The sequence below is a fragment of the Diprion similis genome, chromosome 2 (genome assembly GCF_021155765.1).
Source record: "Diprion similis isolate iyDipSimi1 chromosome 2, iyDipSimi1.1, whole genome shotgun sequence".
NCBI classification, from domain to species: Eukaryota; Metazoa; Arthropoda; class Insecta; order Hymenoptera; family Diprionidae; genus Diprion; species Diprion similis.
Genome location: NC_060106.1, coordinates 8,674,753 through 8,691,271, shown reverse-complemented (window position 1 = coordinate 8,691,271; position 16,519 = coordinate 8,674,753). Strand labels below are relative to the sequence as shown.

Genomic DNA, 16,519 nt, shown 5'->3' with positions numbered 1-16,519 from the left:
TATCAATGGACTTTACGAATGCGGCCCAGGTGTGAATGGACACTGTGTAGGTAGCCGGTGTCCGCTTGTTTCTAACTCTTTATACATTTATACCTCCTAACTCTCTCGACTACTTCGATACTGTGAGACAGAGTAATGTTACACTTCTCTTTACTTGTTCAGCCCACGCGATGCCGCCTCATAAATAATTCCACGCATACAGGGATTGGCATAATCGCACCTCCGAGAGCGAGAACTCTCGGGGAAAACACACCTTTCGCAGCGAAAAAATATATAACAATAATCATAATAATAATAAGAACACACGCCTATCCTTGACATAACAAACGCTCTATCGCGTGCAATTAGGGGTTTCTTGTTTTGCAAATTTTTTTATCCGCATACCGCATGTGTGTGTTTTTTCTTCGCATTTAGCCGCTTCGACGACGACAGTTAAAAACGACCTTTGCGACCGAAAACTGTTATTTTACGTAAGTCTGGCTCGCTTCATCCGCAACAAAAACTGTCGTTTTTTGCATATTTCTTTTTTTTCTACCTCGTCTATCTCATCGTAATCATTTCCGCGCGAATACAGGCTCGAATTTAAAACCGTCAGAGACGTGATTATTATCTTAGTATACTACTATTCTGTTGTCGTGGAACGAATTTTAGAAACTATGATTAATCGCACAATGTTGCACGAAATGAATTGACAACTGTTTTATTAATTGTACTGCAGCCTACGTGCCGAAAGATATGATTTGAAAATACATCGCTACTCAAGTCGGAAAGCTAAGAAGCATTTCAGTTCTCTTTTATTCAACATCTCTCGTCATTCGGTGTGTAAAGATATTTCGCGTTATGAGTAACACGTCTGAAAACAACTCATGATTCTCACAGTATATGACGATTTTAATAGTGACAAATGAATATGTACATACGTTAAAAAACGGATCATCGGTAATCTTTTTGTAATTATAACATGGTCGCGATGAATTACTCATGATAACAAAGTTGTTGAGGATTGTTGAACCTGAATTTGCATCAACTAACGTTCCGATCAATCCATTGTGGTGTTCACAAAATGTGTAAAATTGTGGAACGAAAATTTCAAGATCATTCCGTACTCCCTAAATATTTTACATTAGAAACCGTGCCGATTGGGTGCGAGCGTTTCTTTGGGTGGTTTATACGGGAAATTTTTCTTAAGACGAACCGGATCCGATCTCGCGATTAGAAACGGGATTAAAGTTGGAATTGTAATTTGAACCGGTGGTCACGACACGACTACGCTCGGCGGTAAACATTCGTCACGATTACTCAAAGGTTATACCATACACTCCAGGATTGACTTAGACAGTGATTTACATCAAATTTGCATTCGACAGTGACTCGCGGACGTAAGTATGTATCATCCACGAAGCGAACGCTACTGGTGTAATTTATTACGCGGAGGCGGAAAATTAATGCATTCATATCGCTGAACATCGATCATGATTCGCGATGTAACATCTCACGGAATTATCGCAAATGAATTCTGCGCTCATCCGATGCTCGGTGTATCACCTGTTTGCACAGAGATTCGTTCATTGAACCCAACAGCTCGCCAATTACGAAAGCGTACTCTAGGAATTGTGCATAATACGAACATCGTTTCACCTGCTGATCGATCACCCTCAATCTGTTTTTTTCCTTCTCTTCAGTTACCGAATTCCCGTACGTCCCTCGTCCTTTTTCAGGATGCAAATTCAAGTGGAAAGCTTGAAGACTCGATGTCCTCATTTCCGTCTCGATTTCTCCATTTTCCTTATTTCTTTCACTCACCGACTGCACTTGCTATCCTACGAGTAAAACGAACATCTCTTCACCGCTGCATTTCAATATATACGATGCTATAAAATTATTGTGCGAAAAATAACTAACCGACAACTTGACCGAGAAAAGATTAACAATTTTTGGTAAAAATTTGAGATCAGAGTGCTGCAGTAGCTGCGGAGCATCTATGCGAATAAGTTTCACCTGTGACGACAAAGATTTCATGCTCTCGATACCTGTTACCGACAAAAACAAAGGACAACGAGCAGCAAAAACTGTGCTCATTACTTTCAACTCATTCATCCGCAATAAATCATTCTCTCTATTTTGCTTGTCGATATATAACGTGGACAATGTGTGTACATGTGCACTGTACACGAGATGAGTTTCGAGTTACCTTCCAAGCCTCTAACCCTACAGCATCGGACTACCCATAGAGATATTCAAATGAATTTGCTCGCCGTTAGCAGTTGACTATTTGCTGTCACTTGTCGAGTGGATCGCGTGTAACGAAGAATTAGAAATCTGCGAGTGCATGAAAATCTGCAACATAACAGATCGGTGCATGCTCTTAAACAAACGAAGAATGCAAAGTACCTCTGCGGCGATATTTAGCGATGGGATTTCACAGTTTCGATATTAAATTGCGCAATAATTTCCAGTTCCTACATTACGACCGCGTTGCACGGCGCGCGAAACGGTCTGCAGACACCATTCGTCGCTTATTATTTTTACGATTGTCTTACTGAAATCAGATGTACCGGCTCACGAATAAGGTGTGGTTATCCGCCACCTATATCACCTGTCCTGGACCGATATATGGATTTCACCATTTACTGTTTAACCGCGCGCGGGTCTTAAGTACACCTTGTTGCCCTGCACAATATAATCTATCTCTGCCTGTTTACTCGACACAGATTATATGTAATACAGAAATGTATATACCATGTAATACAGTGCAATCTCACGATGGGATTTATGCGTGCCGGTATACCGTCCGCAATCAATACTATATAACGGCCATTCCTACTTGTCCGTGCTAACTTCAAGGCATTTTGTTACTACTACTGATATACCAAATCAAATGCAAATAGCTTATGTAAGAAACACGATCCCCTGCCAATTATACACGCACGCACGCACCGTGTATAACGGTATCGAAGCTTAACCATACGATTCTGCGTCAACCGCGTAAGCAGATCTACTCAACGAACAAACGTCCCTGGATTTAGGAGTGTAACGAAACTGCTAGACTGCAGGATACTTGGAGAGCAAATTCGGACGTTATAATTTAATTTCCTATTCGTCGAAATAATTTACTCGCAGTCTTTTTCTTTTTTAGACTCCGATTACATCCATGCAACGAACCGAATAAGTCTGTGCGCGAAGTGAAAATTACGATATTCGCTAAATGATGATTTATATCGAGAATTATTTCTCAATCATTCCATCATTTTTCACACCAATTTATGGAAAATCAACCGAGCTTTACTTTCAAGCGACTGCAGCGTTATTGTTATTATCACATAACAAATATCCTGACGCGTGGCGTATAAATCGGTTTCTAACCGACGGTGACACCTGCTCGGACAAGTGGCAGTAAACTATTATTAGAAACAACCTTTCTATCAGTTGAAACCTTTGCCCGAACGGCTCGTTCCGCCTACGGAAAACGCGTATAAGCATGCGGTAGATGTAAACGTGGAAGCAAAGGGAAAGGTGAGAGGGATCTGGTTGATTCGCCCACGTAGAGTAACAAAGCGAAGATTCTGTGACAAATTCCCGTCTCTCTCTCTCTTTCTCTCATATCCGAGGTCGGCCGATTGGCGATCAAGAGTCTCGTGGGAGTTTGGATCCTCCTCTCGGTTGTCTTTTACGTCATGTTGGAATTGAGAATGAACATTTAACTCGCGATGATTGTACGATTTTCGTAATCCGTTCAGTCATCCGAAGCTCCGTCGTCCCGGGGTTCTTGCACAGTCACGAAATGTCAGTCAATGGAGAAACAGTCTTTCCGAGCAAAAAATCATCCCAGCGAATGAGAACAAAATCGCGCGGCACGTTATAAATTTCTCCGGAAATTCTTACATCTTCATTTTTCTCTCGATTCCGAGAATGGTAGAAAAAGTGAATAACAATGACGAACGTCCGGTGTGCAGAACTGATTGGCGCGCGCTCAGCTGCGCCAATATCGTCATGTAACAGGAACTGCAGGGAAGGGTGCTGCAGCATTGGCGTTCGCCAAGATGACAGACGCTGCTTTACATCCGAGAGCACGTCTCGGATTTGCATAAAACCACACCGACTGTAGCAGACTCTCTGCAGATCGAAAGGTCGCACCGTGCAGCCGTCGCGTCGGTCGCAGGAAGTTGATCCTAAGATTCACTCTGCACTGTGCAGTTATTCATCGCTCAGTTATACCGTGGCACTCTGTCCTTCCATTGTTTCCATATCGATGATCGCGTAACGAAAGGATGAAAAAATGTCAACCTCTCGGTCGTCCTGTTTCTCGACCCAACTTTCCCGTCATCACATGTGCGCCATAGTCGGCCAACTCTTACGCGCATTTTTCCTTTCCTCTTTACTATTAGCAGGGCCTCATAACTACTGCAGCGTACATTTCTACGAAGTAGATATTTGTCTGCACGATTTTGTCCGCAGACTGCGCATGCATCGTGGTTCGGATATGCAGAGAAAAGTTAAGCAGTATGTGGAGAACAGCCTAGCGCGCGTCGTAGTTGGTTAAAATCATCGCAGGTCGGTTGACTTCTGTAAGGGTATTTTAATCTGAACTTTTGACTTCTCACGTTCGTTCGCGTGAACAGTTGCAACATGATTTTGATTGCGCACTTTCATATTCTCCGCAAGAGGAAAACTGGATATGCACACTCAAAACTTCATCTCGTAAGACGAGCTAGGTATAACTATCATGCAATATATATGATTAGAGCGTGTAATGAGTTATCTGATAAACGCTGCGGAGTGCAAAGCTAGCGTCGCTAATCGTATGGAATTTATACTCGTTTAAGAAAAATATTCATCTCTCGACTTCAGGTTTGCGCTTCTATCTCGGAAAATGACTGACTACTTGCTGAACGTGTTATTTTATCGTTCGTATCGCATGTGGCGCAGGTGTGCCAAGGATTTTGATGCCCACCGCCGCAGTCAACGCTTGTAGAGTGGGATCGAATCTCGGAAATAAGAACACGTCTGATCCAAAATTTTCTCGGCGAAGAAATTTTTTCATGGTAGGATTCAAATTGTAATCTAGTGAAATACTTGTTGTAGACTTGGTAATGGTTGAGTTGGATAATTATTCGTAAGAATGGCGAGGAAAAGGTGTCTTCACGACACGAATAAACTTCTCCCTGAATAATTCATTGCCCGAGAGCTTGAGCCCGTGTGAACACAAATCTCTGAAAAGTTTTCGTATAACATAAGTAAAGTACGCGAGAAAGTACGAGAGAGGAAAAACGGGGAATCCGGTGGGAATCTGCAACAATATTGTTCCTAGTTTCGATTTGAGACTAGTTCGTTAGTGCATGCGGCTTACGATCTAAGGATCATGGTTGTCTTTTATCGTTGCCGCATTGAGCAGGCTTTTTGCTTTGATGGAAGCAGCAGTCCAACGAAAGTAGGAGATCTAGGCTAGATTGAAACGTTACACGGTCTCCTCCCACCGAAGTCTGCGTGTATGTGTCGTCGTTCCGGAATCGACGCTGGCGTAACTCGCTGTGCTTATATTTATCTATTCAGTTGTAAGCATAAATCTAACCCCGCATGGTTTACCTGCAGGAACTTTCAATCCAAAAAGTTACGTTCCTTGCTACTATGAATGACACCCACCATAGAGCCTTTGGTATTCCTTACGTGTCTACTCGAACGTTTCCACTGCCGCAGAAGATTGAGTTTGTAGGACCTAAGACGGAAAGTTTCCGGGATATTAGCCCCTGAAAAGTAGCTAAATTTGCAGTACAAAGTAGTGACATTATCAATCGGTGGCTGTCGGCCTTAATCGTGACAGTAAAGTGTCTCCATAGATACGGTCAACCCGATCTGTACAACGACGATTACGATCGGCGCGTCACCGCAGGATTAGAAAACGATTTTAGCGCGAATTTGGATCGACACGCCAGATCCACGAGTTGTATATAGACTGTTTTGCAACGTCGGAACGCCAGCTCTGCACGTTATAAGGCACCAGAACAATCTGACGGACAGTTGCTCTCGGCGAGCGCGAGTTCTTCGTGATTTCACGTCAGCCGTACCCCGCTGCAACGGGCACCGCATTACGTACTATTAGGTGGGTCGGTACTGTTGTGGCATCCATAAAACTATGTCGAAGGCCGGTTGTTGTCAGTTATACGGCGTCGGAACTACGAAAGGAAAAGTGATTTACAGTCACGACTGAGTCTGGAGCCGTCCGCAGCGGACCTGCAGACGTACTCCTGCATTAGCCGGGCACCATTTTTCTCATCTGTAACTATATAGGTACCGAGTCAATTTCTGATGGTGGGAAGGCTTTCGAGCGAAATTCCATTGGGTCTATTATAGCTTTTGCCGTAGTTTTTTTGTATGTCTGGTCAAGTACCACGAGATGCTGCAATTTCCTAATACATTAAATTCAAGTCAACCATTGTTTCGAATCACTTTTACGTGAATAAGGACCATTTCGAATGTCGGGCATTTGTAGTTTTGATTCTCCAAATCAATAATACTCGAAACACTGCACATTGTTAATCTGAGTCTTTACCATTCTTAATTTAGATTAGCACCCGGAAATGATGAATTTACGAATGTCCGGGGACACAGAAGCAAACGATGAAGAGGTAATACGTGGGATGATTAGTACACGCAAAAATTGAGTAAATATTGTATGTAATAAATCTGTGACACCGTGTCAAGGATAATTTACCAAGACACGAGGTGGACGGATAGAAGTGTAAGAGCGTGGTAGCAATTACGCCAACGCGTAACAATTGATTTGACCAACCAACGAATGGACGGCGAGATGGTTACGAAATGATCCCAAGAGCCTGGCACCCAAAGGTTGAACTTGAGGGTGATAAATCAAGTTAGTTCAGACGGTAAACAGCTGCACATGGGGATGAACAAAAGAACGGCCGACGTGATCTAGCAATGTATAACGTGGTTGAGGGTATAATCGAAGAGAGTTGCACCACTGGAAGTCGTAATTCATACCAACTCGAGCAACGTTCTAGCCATGAAAATGTGCCCAACCTGCGCTCCATTTTTTCCGCAATTCATGCCCTCGGTCCACACCTCTTCGCCCGTCTTTACTACTTCGTCGATTTTATTCGGCAGGCTTATCACTCCTTTGACGTCATAACTTACCACGAATATATCGCCAGGCTCTACGACCCGACAAGCGATACCACGCGTGGTTCGGTTCGATTTGTTTGTTCGGTTGAGAAAATCTCTCGAGGAGTTATACATGCGCGATACACTCGGAGGCGAAGGCACAAGGCACCTGTTTTACTTTCCTTATTTTTACGCTGTCTAACGGCCTGCGTGGGCGAGCCACTCCCTTGGTGCCACGATGCCTACCTGTGCCTGCACGTATATGCATGCATGCATACCGTGCACCGTACCGATTCTCGTGGGAAAGAACTGCGTCCGTCTCTCCCTATGTTTGTTCGTTCGTTAGCTCGTTCGCTTCCCTGCAGTATTTCCTTCCATTCGTTTCTCTGGTTAACCGCCACTGATCCGCCTCTTTCACCGCTGGCGCCACGATTATTCCGACGACCTTGAACGGCGGCAAGGTGTCGCTGCCGAATACCATTTACTGAGAAGAAATGACAAAGCCGAGGGTCTCGACAGGGTCAATTTGGATATCGTTCCAATATTTCTCTTCGGATGCCTGAGCAGGAGTAGGTCGGAAATCAATTACATACATTCCATATCCAATCTTACGAAATCCCGGCTCAACAAGGCTCGACTTTGCGGACGTCATCCTGCCCATCATCCATCCTGAGTTCGAAACCTTTGAAGAAACTAATTGCAATTCGAGTACCAGCAAAGAATTTATATAGACGTATTATAATTTGTTTTATTTCATAATTTCTTCTCTTCAATATTGGTGCTTGGAAAGATCCAGTCTCCACAGTTCCCAGCGTCTAGTTAACTCGGAGCAAAGTGCATAAGAATTCAAGACACGTCAGCGAGCGATGCGTGCAGAGGGACACGCCACACCGCTTTATTATAATCGCAATTCCTTCTATTTTGCGGGCACAGGGTATATTTATGTTCCACCGATATGAGATTTTTTGCATTAATTTTCTTGTTGCAAGGGTGCAAGGACCCTTGGCTGTACGATATGCGATAGGTATAAAAAATACTCCCAAGTGAATCCAATTTCTGGATTCCACCCTGAACTTATTACTTGTCTAGTCGTAATACTGCCGAGCAAATACCAGGGGTCGATCCCTGCGCTTCGTTCCTGGACACGAATCGACCACCTGATTGTTGGACGGGCTTTGTTAACGCGACCGGCCCCGAGGGGTGAAAGGAACAGAATTAAAGGGTGGATCAGACTGATATATGCACTATGTAGCAGGTCCTTTATAGCACAGCGAACACAATGAACGCGAAGAGTTCGATCGAGAGGGTGAAACTCACGAACATCCCCCTCCCCCAAAAAAAATCTCATCAAATATATTGCACTTTTAAAAATTTTGTGGTGATGGATGACGAAATCAATATTTCGTGGCTCGTGTTCTCCGCGGAATAAAGTGATCCTGACGTGACTTAAGTGCACCTATTAATGAGAGGCACGTTTAAGCCTAAAGCTTTGGAAATTCTACGGTCGCAGGATTATCGGAGTTAAAACCTGTTCGTAGTTGAGGGCGAGACTGCGAAGGGTGGCCGACGTTCTGAATTTTAACAATTTCAGCTTTGGGGGGTTGATGGTCTCCGTTAGGAGGACGTATTTTTCGTGGTGGTGACGCGCCACGCAGTTGCCATGATGTGAGTCGCACCCCAATTCACCGTTTGATATGCGTCCAAAGAGCGACTATCGATTCCGAAGGCGAGTCGGGCGGCGGTTGGTGAAATGAACGAACCGCGGAAACCTCGTTCGCGGAGAAAAATTTCACTGCAGTTGATGTTCGCCAATAGGAACGATCGGTCTTTGAACGAACTCTCGCGGACAATTTAAAACTACGATCGTGGTGTCCTTCTCTTCTCTTCTCTCCTCTCTCTCTCTCTCACCATGTGCATAATCTCAACGTTAGCACGTAGCAAATTCTTGCTGACTGTCACTCGAGCGTTTTCCGGCACGCGGCGAACATTTGCTGAGCTGACAGTCACGCTGGTATTCGGAGGGCTCGAGTTCTTTCGGGAATGCAAATGGCCGCCTCGCCATGCGACGCGACGACAGGAGCTAACCAATTATTGCACTTGCGGCGGTGCACCATTTGTCAGATCTAATGGGTTCGCGATATTGCCGAGGCTCAGCAGAGTTGCCAACGCGGTGTAACAAGTTCCCAGAGATCTTGTTAGCACGTCGCGTCCTTAGAAAGTATAAAACGTAACGGTGGCATGCGCAGGCAGGCTTATACCCCAGAAACAATTCGCACACCATAAATCGTGATCTGTAATAATTAATTAAGACGTCCCCGTAGCGCGCATACGCTGCAACAGCCGCGTTCTACTGGCGCCTGTCGACTGCAGGCACAAGTCCATGCTGCAACGCGGTGTTCCCAGAAGCTGCGTTTCAACTCACCACGTATGTTAAGGAGCTAGGAAGAAGGCGAGCCCTGGTAGGAACTCTTGTGGCCCGGTAATTGCGCGCTTGTAGTCTTGTTTTATCTAACGATTTCGCTGCCCGGCTTATATCCAGCCACACACCGTCTTGTTGCAGCGCGGTTTGTCAGACCGAGAGTCGAGCTTCTGCTCTCCTACGTATCTGACATGCGTATGCAACATGTATACAACATAATCCTAAGAGACATGAGAAAAACAAATGTCAATGCCAAAACGCAAGTGTCTCATTGTGTGCGAGCCATTAATAATCCAGTAACTATATACCTACGCATCAGTCAGTATGCAGTGGCTCGAAGGGTATAAAGTACAGACGTCGGAAGACAACTGAACTAATTATCCAGCTGATTTCCGGAGCAAACTTGTTTTTCATTGATCAGAAACATTCAGAATTCGACCCGCAGCCGATACAGCTTTGTTGGCTGAATACCTACATCGTGTTTCGTACATCCTGCACACCGCAGAGTTTCCGCTTCGTATTGATTCGCTCGGAGTTTCGAACGTGTTCAGACTTCCTAGCTGAGTCTGCGGACTCTCCTCGTGCGGCTCTGTAATGTCATCAGGAGTTGGCAGGGAAACCCGGGAGCCCTGGAACGTGCTCCAGAAGGGATGAGGCCAAGTTTCTGCAGACCGGTGAAACGTGCCGTGGAAACCGACGGAGGAAAAATCTCAACCCCAGGTTCCGCATTAATAATGAAACGTTCTTCTCACCTTTTGTTCCAGGTGATATCGAGGACTGCCTAGTCGCGCCCGTGTCGCAGGGCCAATTCACGCCCCTTCCCGAAGCCCTCTGCTGGGCTATCCTCGAGCTGACGTCCCAGCGGCAGGCGGCTACCCTGGACACCCTTAGGGCAGCCCTAAGAAACGCGTTCCCGGCGATGCAGCGGCCAGGACGCGATCTCGTCTACGACGCGCTGGCCAAGCTGATGCAGGAGAGGAAAATCTATCACACTTCTCAGGGCTACTTTGTCGTCACCCCCGAGACCAGGCGGCTCAGGCGGGACTCCGGGAGTTCCAGAAGGAACTCCAGGGAAGTTCACGGTTCCAGAGGACAAGGCGGGATGCTAATGAGCAACGACGAAGCTATGGCGCTGGTTCACGGCGAGATGCTGACCTTGAGAGACGGTGACGTCACCCACCAGGCCGTGCAGACGAATTTGGCAGACGTAATCTGTGGAGGTATGCGGACTTTCTAAAATTACGCAATTTAGCCTCTTCTGCCAGGTTCTCCTTTTGCGTGCAGTTATAAAGCTATATAAATGTATAAATATACATCTACCTACTTTAGTCTGATTGTTGTCGAATTTTCGTTCCACACAAATGAATGAGAATTTCTACTACAATACAATGCTAGTTGATCATGGTACATGTAACCCAAGTCAGGCTTCCGTTGTGGCAAAGCGCTGAAACATTGGCTATTTTAAACGGCATAACCGGTTCGTGGCATTTTTACTTGCCATATGAAACGGCATGTCGTTACTTCTTTAAAAAGAAAAATTCCTCACGGCCGGTGAGGAGAATTTGCAAACCCGGCATTACTTATCATTCAATAGCCACATAGGAAATGACCGTTGTTCAAGGATCTGACGATGATATGAAGGTTCTGTACGGTAAGGTCAATATACGAAAATCGTTATAAATGGTCGGGCACAAAAGACACGTACGGTAGAAGATAAATGCGGCAAAATTGCGAAATATCCTGCGAATGGGACTGCAGTCAGTTGTTTGGCCACAATCAGCCGAACAAACAAGATATTACGGCCTTAGACAGTTTATATCTATACCCGGACACGAAGGAATATAACGTGGTGTTTTTGGCAAGTATTTGAACCTTGCAATGCTGCGCCTAAAATTGCAGAGCCGCAATGTTGTCGCGATAATTTTTCAGAAATAACACAGAATAACTTTACTCCAAGTACGTAGAAATGTTAGTCAGCACTTGTAGTGGCATCCGGGTTACGTAGGCGGTTATAAGTTGGCTAAAAACCGTTGCATTCTACCTGTGATTTCAAGGAAATGAAAATCCAGCTTGGTAGAAACAAATAGAACAAATTGTTTCTAAATTTGAAATGTATCTTAAACAATAAAACCATATTTGTATTTTCCCACGAGTATGCACGTCCATGACGACTCCCTGTTAGCGTACCTTCACCAATCGGATTCTTATTTCCATTCCCATTTATTGTTGTATTTACTCTCTTCTGGGCGTTGTAATACACATTAAACACAAGAAAGCGAAAATAACCAATTTGTGGACGACGAAAAATCTCTTACCCAAGTAACGCTGAAACCTTGCCCCGGCTTATGCACTCATGCATATTCTACAGTATCCACTTTACTCGAGAAAACGCCCGTAGCGCCACACGGTTCGAACGCCTATCTTCGTCCCGCAATGCGGACAGCTTCTTATGCATGGATAGGATAGGATAGGACATACGCTTGTTCACGGGCACGTACACAGAGCGTGGAACTTGTTCGTAATACGCGGTTGTTGCCACACAAGCAAAAGACTGAGATTATACCTCCGTCCAGTCAAGGTCTGAATTGGTCGTGCTTTTAATAGCAATGTACAATGACGAGATTTGTCCATTATGATGAGAAGTTGTTTTTTTCTCCTCGGCTCAAACTGGGAGTTACAGGAGATTCATAGATTAGTTCTTCGAATTGTTGCTGTTTTTTACAAACCAGAACGATCCCGTTTGCGTTATTGTATACTATGAACCGGCTGCTTTAGTTGAAAGGCAAAGTAGAATCGCGATCAATTCGTACGGAGTAAAAACGGATCAACAATTTTGGAGAAACTTTTCAAACTCGATGGAATCGGAACGCATACCACGTATAGCAGCTTCGCAGTGTAGTTAGAATATTGTTCTGGCGAGGAAAATATTAACGAAATCTCAAACTTTATCGAAATATCTTATCAAGTACGTCATCAAAATATACAGTCTGTCGACGAAATAATAATTTTAATAAATTTTGTTTTCACAAAGCTCAGAAGTTCAAGGATGATTGCCCTAGTCGCAACATTTTGGCAACATAACCAGTGTCGTAAATTTTGATGTAATCGTATGAAAAAAAGTAGAAAAGCATTAACTAAAACTGTCCTCCGTGACTTGCTCGATTCCAGCTAACAAGAGCGTGCGCTTAATTGAAAAAAAAAAAACCAGCACCGTTTGTTTAAGATCTGTGTCCCGTTTTTTAAATATAATTTTATCACAGCATGATGTCAATTCCGTATTTACACTGCATTGCTTGTATGATTCCTAAATCACAAAAATTAAACTTCGTTACGTTCACCATGGTTTTTGTTCCTACAAAGAAACAACGTGACGTCTGGGTCGTGCCTTGGTTGCAACGAATTTAGTAGTGGTAGGTACAAGCCGGAACTGACTAAGAGGCGGCAAATTGAACAAAGCGAGGTTAGACATCACGACACTCCGTACGGAAGGCCTTAGATTTCCATGATTTTCCCGCTTCTACGTTTGTCTCGGCAGTGCCGAGCTCATGTTCGCTGACACAATTGCTTCGTGCTCTCTTGATCTCACGTGTGTCTCGCTCGATACCTGAGCCCGAGTCTTTGATGCCAGTATGTGCTTGGAAAGCGTTTAGCACAACGATATACATTAGCTATTGGTCACGACATCTTCTACCGTTAGTTACCAGAGGCTGATATCCGCGGATGATACCCACCTTCCCGAATAACTATTCACGTATTAATCATAATGGAAGCCAAGTGTACACTTGGTGAAAATTTGCACGAAGTCAAGCAGTTACGTAGACTCACTTAAGCTTGCGTAAATTAACTTTGAAATACATGTCAATGCATTGGTATTTACAGATAATGCATTGGTACTTACTAACGTGAAAACGTAGCCTCTTATAGCTGCACTCCGAATGCGTGAATCAAAAATTCGGTGTCCGTAGTGTCGAGTGATCTTGACACCTCTTCTTTTTTTCAGGAAATCCTAACGACAAGGTCCTCTTCGCCAGATGTCGATCTGTTCCTGGACGCTTGGAGCGAAGGCATTCTCTGCGTCTCTGGGGGTCCGCCAGACGCCTTCACAGGAGTGGCAGTTCTCGATCCTTGCCGCGAAGACCAGACAGAAGCGACACCTCCTCGAGTGCTGAATATGCCAGTACAGACAGCACCCCTCACAGTCCTACGAGTGAGTCCCATCGGGAAGGGTTTGATCTGGTGACGGGGGGTGAAACTCTGGAATTTTTGAACGTATACGATGTAGTGAGATCGTGGAGGTTGTGGAATTTTTTTTTTTTTCAAACTGGCTTTGCAGTTTTCTATATTAGGTTGCCCTGTTTATAGTTATCTTTGAACCTCTACGACACCTTGGTTGGACGCGGAGCTTCTAGTCACCTTAGCTGATAGCAAACCCTTCCCAGTATCCTTCGCGCTTAACTTTCCTACACGATCCGCTCTCTTTTTAAGGCTTCTCAAACATATTTTCAGAGAAAATTGGACTACTGTCGAGACTCTTTCGACGCAGCTCACGCAGGAAGGGCAGTCCGCTTATGGGAACCTTCAGTGCCCAGTATCCACCGACGGAGTGGTTTAACCCTCGTGTTGTTCATCTGCACAGCGTCGCTACCCAAACTAGGGCAGCTAGTCCTTCGGTAAATATCAGATCCAGGGCAGTTAACTGGTCGTGGATTTATACGGTATTGTTTCCTTACGCAAAGATTTAATTTGTATTCACAGATGCTGGAAGGTTTGGACCAGTCTCAGGCCAGTTTTCAAGTCTGGGATGACTCCAGCTCTGCCAGATCAGCGACGCTTCCAAGGCGCCATCGGCGCCAAGCTAGCGGTGACTCGTCCAGCCTGCTCGCAAACTCGACACCCAGAAGTTCGAGGCGTCATCGATCACCTTGTTCGACTTTGCCAAGATCGAAGTGTTCCAGCCTGAGTCGATGCACGTCGAGAGCGTCGGTCCTACCACCGAGTGGGGCGCAGGACATTTACCAGAACCGAGGCCAAACGCAGACGGGAAAACATTCGGCGAACTCATCGCCAAGCAGAAGTGGCGGAAGTTCCGGTTCAGTCAGAGCCTCAAATGGAAGCCCTGGGAAAACTGGTACTCTTGGTAGATCGAGCACTCGTCACAGCTCCCGACGACCCAGCCACGACTCAACTGGAAGTGGCACGAAGTCGTTAAATAGTTCTCCACAGCATAAGGTAAGGAATACGCGCAATCTCTGACGAGGACATACGTTGATGCGATGATTGCACGTTCAGCGATTGATCATGCCATGCGTGATGGTTTCAGGTGCTCCAAAAGACTTCGTCGAGTCACTCGACGCACTCTAGTGGAAAGTCAACATCAAGCGGTAAGCTTTCATCTTCGCCAATGAAGAGTTCGACACTCCCGGCAAAGTCGTCACCTCTCAAGATCATTCAGCAGGGAGCTCTCACACCGTTGCAAGAGGCGCAGAATTCGATTACACTTCAGGTATCGACAAATCTGAGTCCAACAAGTCCACCCCAGGAACGGGTCCAGAGCAGCGTCACGTTGGCTTCGAATGCTACTACGACGACAACGATATCTGGGGCACCAGGCACCAAGATTTACGTGCATCAAAACAACTCGCCAATGAGGTCGGTCATCACTTTTGAGAACGGACTGAAAAAGAGTAACGCTGGCAAAGAGTCAACCTCAGCGAAGGATAAGCAGGAGAAGGAAATGGTTGGCGAGAAGTTCTACAAGCCGACAATCGTGAAAATGGGAGAGGAAAAGTTATACAAAACCAAGATCGCCGAGGACTTGCAGTTCAAGCCGGTCAAACTGGAGAGACCAACCTCCCTTTATGGCGGTAAGGAGGTCAGGTTAGTGTCTGAATCCGACAAGGAAAACAAGCCGAAAGTCGATGAGGATCCACCAAACAAACTGAAACTAACGAATCATCTTAACAACAGCCAGGCTCATTTAATCGACGGTTCATCTCATATTGAAAAAATCTCACTGGTTCACCCAAACGAAAACCCGCCCTCCACAATACCGACTTCTAAGAACACGAACGACGCGATGAACAACTCTAGGAAATTGAGTCTCTCTCTGTCGAAGGACGCACTCAGCTACAGAAATTTACTGCGACCAGGCTCCAAGAGCAACTTGGCCTCGAACCCTCCGTCACCCACAAAGTCCTTCGACGGCTTCGGCGGTTCGTTCAACAACGTTTACATCGAAAATTTGGAGTCTTCCAAACAGCGCGTACCACAAGGTTCTGAACCCAATTTAAAGAAATCACCAAGTCGCGGTGACCTTTATCCGTATCCGAGCTTGAGCGACCTGCAGGTACAGTTCACCAGTTTAGCTGCCCAGAAAATTCTCAAGGGTTGCTCAATCAACAGCGTCGACACCTTGGTCGAGGTGAACATGGCGGCTGCGGAGAAGCCAAACAACTGCGATCTACCGATTCACACGGATTTTGGTTTAGTGTAAAGACGCCGGCCAGGTTTTATAGCCGAGGAACTAGTTTCTTCTCCCTTTTGTTTTTGTTTTGATACTATATACTTGCAACAACGGGTGAGGAATGTTTTATAACTTTCTTGTCGTATGAAATTGGAATGGCGTTTGAGTAAAAATTATGTAAATACTTTTGTTTTTCATCAATACAAGCTTTATGTTAACGGTTATTTGAAAATTTACGAAACAATCAAAGTTGACATGGAATTTTGCCGTATTATATTCATTAGTATATACATGTTGTATGATATATATTACATATACTCAAAACTGTTGTTCAAGTGTTCGATCGCGCTGTCCGACAGATTTGCTTTTATCGATCCAGTAAACTTCATTATCCTTTCAATCGAAATAAGAGCACAAAATTCCCGCTAGATTTATCCCTGTAACCAGCCATTCCAACGCTCGTTTAGTCTAATCCTAGTTGCCTGTGACATACATCTAGTGTTCGACCAGATCGGAAAACC

The 16,519-nt window shown here is 45.0% G+C and overlaps 1 protein-coding gene across 3 annotated transcripts in view; it reads left to right on the top strand.

Moving 5' to 3' along the window:
- The window catches only part of LOC124411484, a 61,312-nt gene extending 45,152 nt beyond the window's left edge, over nt 1–16,160 (top strand). For 2 of the 3 annotated variants that reach the window (XM_046890626.1, XM_046890616.1), the window contains exons 4-8: nt 10,300–10,755; nt 13,536–13,742; nt 14,021–14,205; nt 14,291–14,764; nt 14,856–16,160. In XM_046890626.1, the coding sequence (XP_046746582.1) occupies nt 10,300–10,755; nt 13,536–13,742; nt 14,021–14,205; nt 14,291–14,764; nt 14,856–16,028 (2,495 nt within the window). In that variant the 3' untranslated portion in view covers nt 16,029–16,160. The remainder of the gene's footprint in view (nt 1–10,299; nt 10,756–13,535; nt 13,743–14,020; nt 14,206–14,290; nt 14,765–14,855) is intronic. The other variant, XM_046890635.1, reaches the window with a different exon arrangement.
- Nucleotides 16,161–16,519: the final 359 nt, after the last annotated feature.